The following is a 10862-nucleotide window of genomic DNA, read 5'->3' on the forward strand; positions in this document are numbered from 1 at the left end:
GTATTTTCATAACATTAAATAAGAGCTTTGAATTGTATTGCATACACAAAGAATGTTGAGTCCCACCTCTTATCATCCATTTTATACTAAAGCTCCAGTAAAGTGTCAGAGAGTAGTTGTCACTTAGTAGTCTGCCACACAGGTTCAGGTTCTTAAGTTTTCTCATTATGTACTTTAATCTCCATGCACAAAATGAGCAGCTAAGCAGCAGCAGCCATGTGCTGTATTCTCTCATTAGTGACTGTGTGTTTAAATAGCCAGTCCTTGCCACAGCAGTTACAAACCGAAATGAATAAAAACTGCATGGCACTTAATAGTGTGACTGCATTAAACCAATGTTCAATAGTGAAAGGCAAATATGACTCTACAAGAACTGGTACAATATTCATCTTGTTGATAGCCAAGCTTTTTCTAATAATATGTTTTTAAAAGACACAGTTTAGTTTCCCTGCCTATCAACAGGTTCTTTCGCTTCAGCAAGTTGGGACGGCAAGGGTAGGGGAGGAGATGGCAACTGTGTTATTAATAAATAAGCTCTGGGGTTGCAGAATCTGGTCTGCCTTCATAGATGTTGTAAGAGCCACCCATGACAGATTAATTTTCTACAGATTAACCAAACACATGACCAGTTATTTCAATATACTTTATTTTAAAACAGGGAGGTCACAAAACGCTAAGCTTAGCCCATTCTGCCATACACAAGCTACAAATACTTGTTTGACAGTTGAGGGTCAGTCTTTAGTAGCATACATGAAAAGTGAATAAAAATCCATATAAAACAATATTCAAATAGTTTCCATAGGAACACCAATAATTGTGACCCATCTCCTAGTCATTTTTGTTGCATTTATGCTAAACCTAAACTTTAAAAAAAACAACCAAAACACTTAAAAATTCTAGCAAGAATTAAGTTAATGGTCCCCCAAATGCCCTAAATTCAATGACTAATCTTGCAGTTAATTATTCTGTATTACCTATACATTAATACTAGCTGAAGCGCAAGTTGCTGGATACTCAATTCCGCTTTCCCAGGCACAAGAGAGTGGCAGACTAGCAACATCCTGCTCCTCCACTTCAGCCAGGAACCCTCGCTGCTTAATCTGCTGCATCAGTTGCCTGGAAAGGGAAAAAAAAAAAGCAAGCAACAGTCAAAAGAGTATTTCACTACAATGTGACAAAAGAAGCCAAGCAAAGTACTTATTTTTTACTGCCAGGGTGCACAAAAATCAACTCTTTACTCATCATAAAATGCATAGAATCATAGAATGCTAGGGATTGGAAGGGACCTCGAAAGATCATCTAGTCCAATCCCCCCCGCTGGAGCAGGAACACCTAGATGAGGTTACACAGGAAGGCGTCCAGGCAGGTTTTGAAATGTCTCCAGAATAGGAGACTCCACAACCTCCACAATCCAAAACAACATTACTAGAGGTTAAACAAAACAAAAAACCAAAACCAAAACAACAACAACAAAAAAAAAAAATCAAAGCAGAATTTATGGCAGGTCACTTGTGGCTGGCTAGGCTTTAGAGCAAGTGCCAATACCAAGCTGGTTTCATCATTTCTGGGGACGATCTAGGTCTGCAAAGATGCACCTGTGTAACTGGAGCTACATCTGTATACCATACACTATAAAGACTTAATGACTTAGTGGTCATTAGTTCAGAATTTCAGACCTATGTCACTGACTACCCCTTATCCTACACCCTCACGTTCCTGGGTAACGTGAATTAAGTGAAGTATGGATGACAGACCAGGGATGTAAGTGAGCTGACCAGTGAAAACCACGTAACTCCTTCCATACTCAGGAGCTGCACTGAAAGACAAGCTCAGAAGAACTTCAGTTGACTGAGTTTTTGGACTTGGTTATCCTATACTACATGCAAAGCAAAAAGTTGTGCTACTACATGGCTCCCCATATACTACTAGCTTTTAGTTAAACATATGTAGTCATCTTGTCCCTTATCTTCAGTTATCTAGCTACAAATTTAATTGCACACCTTTATATATGTAGATTACATACATAAAAGCCTTTTTTAGTTCAATTAGACACAAGTTTGGAGTTTTACAGGAAGTCTAAAAGCTTCATTTGGTTTGAAGAACACTTAAACTCACAGGCTTCATAAAGGAAAGAAACAATACTAGACTTGCTTACAGATGTTGCTTATAGAATGGAGGAAGCTTCCTCTTCTACAGCAGGAATTCCCCTGAACTTAAGCATTTTCAGTAAATTTGAAAGTAACTCAATAGCAATACTGCTGCCCAAACACTCTCCGTCAGTTTAGCAGGCAGACTTCAATACAGACGTAAGTGCTTCCTCTTACAGGAAACCCCACTTTTAAAGAAGATGAAATCTGTTAACATGTCATGCACAGAAGAGCAACCAGGTTACTCTAAACTGCTGTTCAAGGTGCACTTTCACAGTATCTGCACACTCAAGAGGTAGTCCTGCTCTCTTTGCTTACATGTTTAATAACTTCTCATTGGAGATCTGACACTCTGCACTAAACAATGAGCCAGAGCTCAACCTAAACTAAGGAACAGCTCTCAAAAAAACAGATCATGCTGTGAAGCAGCACTGTTGAGTGTGCCTATTTCCTGCAGTTAGGATTTAGCAAGCTGTCAATTTGGAAGACAGCGTACTATTAGAACTTTGATTGACTGGTCTAATTACTGGTCACAGAAGATAACTGTCAAGAATCTGTAATGCTTCTATATGTTGTGCAACAGTGAAAAACACCAGCCAGAAGCCAGGCTTAATTAAAAGACTCCTAACATTACGCCTTTAAAAGGGCCTCTCCTGGAAGTGAGTACCTCAGAAAAAAAAGAGTAATCAGTAGTGTTAGGATTGTTTGAAGCACATGGCAAAAACCTTCAGAGGCCTTTTCCCACAGCACAAGGAAGTCTTCCAAGAGAAACAGCACCAAGACCATGGCCCTCTTTGTTAAGAGGCAGTCAACTGACATGAGCTATTGCCCTACAGTCACCCATCTAGGCAAAACCACTGATGGATCAAGACACTTTATTACTAACCATGCAGGCCTTGATATCACATAGTGTATTGTTGGCCTCTGGAATCCATTGAAAGTAGAAGCTGCTGCAACAGTATAGGCACCCATGTTTTCAAACAGGATCCAGTCACCAACTTGCAACTCTGGCATATTAAAACGCTCCACAATACGATCCAGGCCATCACATGTTGGTCCCCATATGCTGCAGGAATAGCAGCTGTCATCTGGTTTAGACCGCTAAAGAGAGCAGAGTATAATTAGTTTGATGATAAAAAAAACCTTCCAGAAATAATATCGAAATATCATAATTAGTAAAACATTCCACCTCACCTCCACCCTTTGCTTTGAATTAATTCCACTGCATGCTTCATAAATGAAATGCCAAATTCTGGCAACATGAAGGGAGCAGTGAACAAAGAAGAGGCTGCTGTGACAAGGATTGCCCTACATCCATGATACCCAACTAGTATGTGATACTTCTGAACAAGCATACCTTTTGCAGAACTGGTTTAACATGCGCATGATCATACAAGATGCAGTTGAATGATCCATAGACTCCATCATTCACATAGTACATAAGAGTTTTGTCATTTGCATCATCTTCATCTGGAAGAAGTTGAGATACCAGTAAGAGAATGCTTGGAAAGAACCTGCCTATAATTAAGATTATGTCTAGATTTACATACCATCAGAAGCCGATTGCTCCTTTAAGACAATTTTTTTTGCAATGATGTTGACTGCCAGGGTGAATGCTGATGCAACATAGTATCTTCCTGGCTCTGCAATAATTTTTATTCCAGAATCCAAAGGGAAGTATTTATCCAGTGCTGGGTTGATTACACTTGTGATCTAGGGAAGAATCAGTTGCCAATATTAGTACTTCAGCAGTTACTCAGGTGTTGTTTTAGAGGTCTCAGATGAAGTCAGATTTTCATGCTCATGATGATACAGTGGTCAAGTGTGTAATAACTATTTGCATATTGTAATCTCTAACGATTAGTTGTGCTTTTTTCCTACTCAAAATTTTATTTGGGATTAAGTTTGCATAAAACAACAAAAGCAGACATTGGTCACTTAAATTTTTTAAGCTGCAAGTAAACAGCTCATGTTTGAGTCTACAGGATATCACCCTTCCTAGACTCATTAAACCAGCATTAATGCCCTGCAAGTCCCCACACTTCAACTTTAATTTCCAGTCCACTTGTAGTTCTGCTATCATGCAATATCCCCCACCTTATTGCATCCTAAAGAAGTCATCTCACAGGATCTTAATAATACAGAAGGCTTTGTCATTGCCTTTGAAATTCAGTTGCCACCATGGAGAGGTTTTTTTTACAAGTTCTGAAGTTCTCTGTGATTACAAAGCTGCCTCCAACCACATGGCATTATGCCATGGAGGCCAACAACAACATCATCCGCTCCTCATGCTTCATGTAAGCCAATATTACACTAGGAGAAGCCAGTCTTCATTAAGAGGTATTACAAGAGATGCAACATTGGCTCACACTAGCAGCAGAAAATTCACTTTATGTAGCTTATTTGCTGTCTCCTTGTGTAAATATATAACATAATTTCAAACAATTTTAGACTAGCAGGTGCTCTGACAACACTGCTGCAAGTGGAAGTCCTACTAATACCCAGCCACTGCTCTGAAAGCAGAAGTATTTCTGTATGAAAGCAGACTGGAGAACACTGATCAATTAAAAATGATCTGAAAGCTAGTTCTAAACCAGATCAGAAACTGAACTATTCTGCTGCCACCCAGAAAGACAGTATGGGTTCAGGACTACCTTTTCACCCTATTTGAGAGGATTCCCCATCCAAATGGTCTGAAGTACAGCATCAACTGAGAGAAGTCTCTGCCAGTAAGAATCCAACCTGCTTTACAAATTTGGTACCTCTGCATGTTTATTAAGTCATTTAGCTATGTATCTAATGGGCTCACCCAGTTTTCAAGCTAATTCCCCTCTTTTTCTCTGAATTCAATTTCTGGACAAGCAAATTCTTGCAAGTGTGTCTGCACACCAATATAGAAGTCAGATTTTTTTTTTAATCCAGATCAACATTCAAAAAGACATAACAACCTGAGAAGCTCTTTGCAAAGCAAAACAATACCTCCTCAAACTTAAGCTTGACATCTTCAGAGCCAGGGAAGCCACCACCAATATCAAGCAGGTACATATTGAAGCCAAGTTCAGCCTAAAATAAGATTTAGGACAATGCTGTCAGGAAAGGAGTTCTTAGTTTATCGTTTTAGCTTAAAAAGCAATGTAAAGTCATTTCATTAATACTTGGAACAGAGGTAACTCATTGTGTTCAAGTAATAGTCACTTGAGTTTAAGACGCTGATTTTAGCACATCTGTAGATGATTTTTGCAGAACTGGTCAAAGTAAACCACCATGACCTCAAAAATTCAAACATGAAACTAGTGACTTAGCTTTCTGTTAACCTCTTAACCATTTTTCACTTGATTCAGTTTTGCCACAACAGCTCAGCAGTAGTTCCAGAGAAAGCAGAACTAGACTTACTCCCATATCAAACACACAGCGGGCATCAGAAATGGCTTGAACAAAGGTCTCTGGGTCTGTACATCCACTTCCAACATGGAAACTACAAAAGAGATACAAAATATCAGTTGCTATTTGTCCCCACTATAAATTGCTATTAGTCAAGTAGTTTATACAAAACTCAAGTAACAATATGCAAAGGTATCTCTACTGTCAGGTAGACCACTTCAAGGAGCGACATTTAATATAACTATATTTTGATATTGCCAACTCACCTAACTCCAACAATGGCAAGGTCAAGTTCTTTCGCACGCTCCAGAAGAAGCCTGCTAGTCTTAAGCGTAGCTCCAAATTTAACACTCAAACGACAAACTGCTTTGGAGTCATCAGTTGTAATGCGCAAGACTAACCTAGGAATAGGAAAGAAATATAATGGTTTAAGTTCCAGTATAAAAGACATAATTATCAGGCAGGTATGACCTTAGAATGAGGCTGAGCCTAAACATACAAGCTTTCTCATCTGTCTCTTCCTAATGGGCCAGTAAGCTACACGGGATTAAATTTTATTGGCTAAAACCAGGTCTATTTTCTCATTATTTTGCAGCCCATCTTAACTCATGAAGAACAAGTTTCAGATTAACAGCAGATGATTCCGTAATTTAGGAACCCAAGCAAGAATTATAGAACAAATAGCATAACTTACTTGGCTTTTGGATGGGCCCTTGCAACTTTCATTAGTTCTACTTCACTATCAAATGTCATCATCTGTACACCACTGCTGGCAGCATGTTTGATTTGAGATACTTGTTTGCAGGGATTTGCATATATTATTCGCTCAGGAGGTACATCAATGCTCTGTACCAGCTGTATTTCCGTCTGAAGAAAGAAAGAACAGATTACACTTGTGAAAGTTATTTCTAGATGGATGATCAGACTAATCAGCACAACAAAAGACACCACTTGGTTATGCTTAATTTTGTATGAACACATTTTGTAAAGCTGAACATATACTAATGTCACAGATCAGAACACAGTTAAGATCTTACCTTACTGGCGCAATCAAAACCTGCACCAAGAACAGCAAGTGTCTTCAGTATGGCTTTACTGTCATTACATTTTACAGCATAGAAGGGGGTCACCCGAGGGAGAGCTTTATGCCATCGCAAGTGCTTCTTTACAATATCGCCGAGGTCAGCAACATAGAAGGCATCTTTATCATCCTAGAGCAAATACACATCTTAAAGTTACAAACAACAGATAACAGCATGAGCCTAGAGGTCAGCCTTTGAGGAGGAGTTTGCCTTGCAGAAAATCTGCAAAGACAACTTGTTCCATTGGTTTATAAATTTGTAGCATTCCCAACATGCAATGATTTTCCTGTCATACTTACAGAAGATGACACTTCATTTATTTTTTGGTCGAGGATATCCTTGGCAGTAAAGCCTTCATCAAGGAAGGTGAATTCAAATTCTTCATCACTGAAGCTACTCATGATTTCTAAGGTTTCAGGTTTATGTGAAGAGATTTAAGTACCAACTGTTGATGAAGAAAAAACCCACATTCATTACTTCATTTGAATCCACATGCTTTACATTCACTGCTTCACTTAAATTCATACAGTCATTACATGACCACTACGTCATGGTCATCTAATTTAAAATTATACGACTTCTACAGTTATCTCTAACAGCAGCAGATTAGGAACTTACATAGATGACAGATCAGATTTAATCAGAACCAAGGAGGCACTCTACAAAATGATCTTGGTGGCTTGAAGGAAAGTTTTCCTCTGTTCAGCAACTGTATGATGCACTAAACCTGTTCAGAGAATTAAAAAAAAAAAAAAAAAAAAAAGAAGTACTGTCAAATATTATTAGTCTAAGTCCCTGGAAGCATCCACTGTCTTTCCCTTCACCTCTGCATCGGAGCTGGCAATATTACAGCTAGCACCAGTATCAACATACTGACCACTTCTTTTTTTAAGCAATTCTTAAGCACTATTGCAGTTTGCCAGATCTTGGGAAAAGGGATTACATGTTACTACAGACAGAATCTGAGGATGTTACTGACTTCTGAGTAGTAACAACTCTCACTACGTCAAAGCCAGTTGAATACCTGGATTGTTACTGTAGTTCAGACCATGCATAAACCAGCCATGAGATCAGGGCTTGCCTAAGTTGTTCTGCTGGTGGTTAGAGCTTCCCTGTTCTACCCATGACCCCCAGGCTACATGAAAACCTCACCTGTCAGGAGTGACAGACACCAGGAGAGTGATTTGCACACAGTATTAACAGTGATCCCAATTAATGCTTTATAAGAGGATTTTACAGTAGTCCTTAACAAATCTTCATTGTTAACACACATCTACTACCAGTCCAGTATAAAGTCTCTCAAGAACGAGAACTAAAGAGCAAAAGAACTCTGACATCCAGGATCCACGAAATCCATGGCAAAGTGCATCGGTCACCATTTTACTGGGTAGTCCAAACAGAGAATGACAGCCTCCTCCATTAAACCATTAATTCAAGCAGAAGTGTATGCTACCTTTTAAAGACCTCGCATTGCAAGTGACTCATAGGAAAGATATGGTTTCATGTAACCAGGTCCAGCCCTCTGCCTTGTCTCAGCATTTTTTTTTAACACTCAATCTAGTCATACAGATTCAGATTGAAGATTATGCAAACTCGAAGTTATTCACTAATCTTTAGTTACATCACTGTTCCCTCAATTTCAAAAAAGACTGGCTATAAACCATAAGAAAAGTAAAATGTTTTATAGCTGTTGCAGACTAATGATGTTCTAATACCAACAGAATCATTCATTTCATACGCTGTGTATACTACAATTCATTAGACTTCATATACTGAGTGACTTTGAAAAGCCAGTGATTATGCAACTTCAAGTGAGCCCTCAGGAATAAATGGCACCTGAACTACCAGCGTCAGCAACTACTCCACATCTTTTGATCAATTCTCACTTATCAGAGACAAACCAAATTGGAGATTCAAACTAGATTAAGCCTTAGGTCTAATGAAATAAAACCCAACAATCCACGGAGTCTCATTCTCCCCCTGCTCTCATTCACATGCAGTGTTAATTCTCCCATAAGCTGGATTAAAGTCTCCTCTTAAAAGCCTCTTTGAAAGGACCTTAAGAAATAGCAAATTAAACACTTCTCAGGAAGCTGTTTGTTACTAAAGAGAACCTGCATCTTATTGTAGGATGATTTCAATAAGATGTTGCAGCTTTGCAGAAAGCAGTTCAGGGACTTCTGGCTGTAGTTAAGTGAAGACCATCAGGTTGAACTGAGTTTATCCTCCCGTCTGCATGAAAAGCACTTTTCCTGTTAACCTCAAAAAGGGGAATTACTTTTACTGGTCACAGCAGACTTTGTTAAGCTCTTCCATGCTTTCTATCTCCACCTTATTGCCCAATTTTAACTACAGTGTAATTACACAGAATACAGACAGCACATGACCATGCAGATGCAAACTGTAGCCTCCCAGTGTGTGTTTCTATTTGGACTGCGTGCAAAGACTCTGCAGCTTCCCAGAAGAAAGACAATTTGTGCTCATTTAGGAGTTGTTCTCCAGAACATTCCCTTATTCAGCAGCTGTATTTAGACAGAGCTGAGTCATGCCTGCAGGCTCTGTACTCAAATACCAACGCTGCGGCGAGAAAGGGCGCCCGAGGCGCTCCTGACCCCAGAGTTAGCAGATCGCTGCTGACTGCTACCAGGAAGGAACCGGCTGGCTGCCCTGCTCTCACTGACGGCCTTTCTCTCTGTAAATCCACATGGTCCTCGGGCTGAGCCACCCGCCCCAGCTGGGGCTGCGCTGCCTGCCCGGGGAGCAGAGCACCGAGCTCTCCAGCCTGGGGCTTCTCGAGGAGGCGTTTCAGTTTGCCCTGGGGGCCACCTTATTAAAGCCCAGCTCACCTTGCAGAGTGGCCCCCCTACCCCAGACCCCCGAGGGAGTTGCGCCCCGCAGGAAAGCGCTCCCGCCTCAGGCCGGGACCCCACGGGAGTGCTGTGAGGAGTCGTTCCGCACCCGGCCTAAGGGCGAGCCAGGGCGCCCCGAGCCGTGTTCCTGCCACGCACCTGCCTCTTCCCACCCCGGAAACAGCCCGGCGGAGCCGCCCCTACCCCCACTCCCGGGACACGCCGCCAACACGTCCCCAGGCAAGGCGGCCTGACCTGTTCGCAGCCGCTCGGAGCCTGCTTTCTCCCCGCTGGGGCCGGGGATTCCCCGGGCGCGGAGGGAAGGAAGGAAGGAAGGCGGGAGGGAGGCCCCGTGCCCGGCGGCAGAGCCGGCGCGCAGCCCGGCCCGTTTGGCAGCGGCCCCGCAGACACGTGGCCCCGTGCCGGCCGGCTTCCGCCGCGCGCCTGCCGCGCCGCGCGCCCCGACCCTTTCCGCCGTGCGCCCTCCGCGGCCCGGCCGCGCCCGCCGCTCGCCTCACCGCACCGCTCCGCTCCTCCCCTCACCGCTCCGCTCCTCACCTCGGGCAGCGGGGCGAGAGCTGCGGTCAAGCCTCGGCGGCGGCGGCTGATCCCCTCGCTCCGAGCCGCCTCCTCCTCCTGCGAGCCGGGCGCGGTGCAAGGAGCTGTGCGGGAGGCGCCCTGCCGCCTGAGGAGGAGCGGGGCTGGCGGAGCGAGCGGGGCGCCGCGGCTGACAAAGCTTCGCCACCGCCGCGGCGCTCCTATATATAGGGCAGCCGGCGTCGCTATGGCAACGCACCAGCTCAAACCAGCCGCGATCGGCTGGGACCGGGCCGGGCCTCTGGCCAGCCGCTATTGTGACGTTGGCGGCGAACACGCGCAGGGCGCGCCACGCCCACCCCCGTCCGCCCCGCCTCCCCGCCCCCTGCCCGCTGTGCGCTGAGCGCGCCGGGACTGCGGCGGCACCGCCCGCCCCGGGTCCGCTGTCCCGGGGTCCCCCACGGGTGATGTGCGCGGTGCCGGCCCTGCCCGCTGCCAGCAGGTGCACGGAGCTCGCCGCGCCGGCCCCAGTACAGTACCTTTGCGCGTCCTCTCAACGTGGCAGGGGGATGCAGGGGGCTGGGGGGGCCGGGCTGCGAGCGGTGCTTTTGGAAAATCCCGGAGAAAGGAAACTCTGAGCCGGCGGACCCAGAGCATCATGCATGTAACATCGGTGGGGTGACACTCAGGGCGGCACAGGCGTTGAAGCCATCCCGTTTGCGCGGCACTTACAGCCCCTGTGGTTCACGCATCGGCACTGGCTCCTGCTCACAGCGGTGCTGCCCCTGACTCAATCCCTGCCTGCCCAGATTGTTCTCCAAAACGCCTTTCATAACACTGATCATCATGTTTACTTTTGCTTTGAT

The 10862-nt window shown here is 44.0% G+C and overlaps 1 protein-coding gene across 2 annotated transcripts; it reads right to left on the bottom strand.

The window, feature by feature from the left end:
• Nucleotides 1-624: 624 nt before the first annotated feature.
• Nucleotides 625-10294, bottom strand: ODC1 (ornithine decarboxylase 1). 2 transcript variants are annotated; one of them, XM_082049429.1, is made up of 12 exons: nucleotides 10018-10294; nucleotides 7229-7337; nucleotides 6910-7055; nucleotides 6566-6739; nucleotides 6223-6395; nucleotides 5795-5929; nucleotides 5541-5622; nucleotides 5127-5210; nucleotides 3698-3860; nucleotides 3505-3617; nucleotides 3034-3248; nucleotides 625-1116 (listed from the first exon to the last, which is right to left on the bottom strand). In XM_082049429.1, the coding sequence occupies exons 3-12, from the start codon at nucleotides 7009-7011 to the stop codon at nucleotides 975-977; spliced, it is 1383 nt and encodes a 460-aa protein (XP_081905555.1). In that variant the 5' UTR covers nucleotides 7012-7055; nucleotides 7229-7337; nucleotides 10018-10294; the 3' UTR covers nucleotides 625-974. The 2 variants fall into 2 exon arrangements, with proteins under 2 accessions (XP_081905555.1, XP_081905556.1); XM_082049430.1 differs by lacking the exon at nucleotides 10018-10294 and adding an exon at nucleotides 9715-9885.
• Nucleotides 10295-10862: the final 568 nt, after the last annotated feature.

This window comes from Streptopelia decaocto (assembly GCF_964273445.1).
Source record: "Streptopelia decaocto genome assembly, chromosome: 3".
Classification (NCBI taxonomy): domain Eukaryota; kingdom Metazoa; phylum Chordata; class Aves; order Columbiformes; family Columbidae; genus Streptopelia; species Streptopelia decaocto.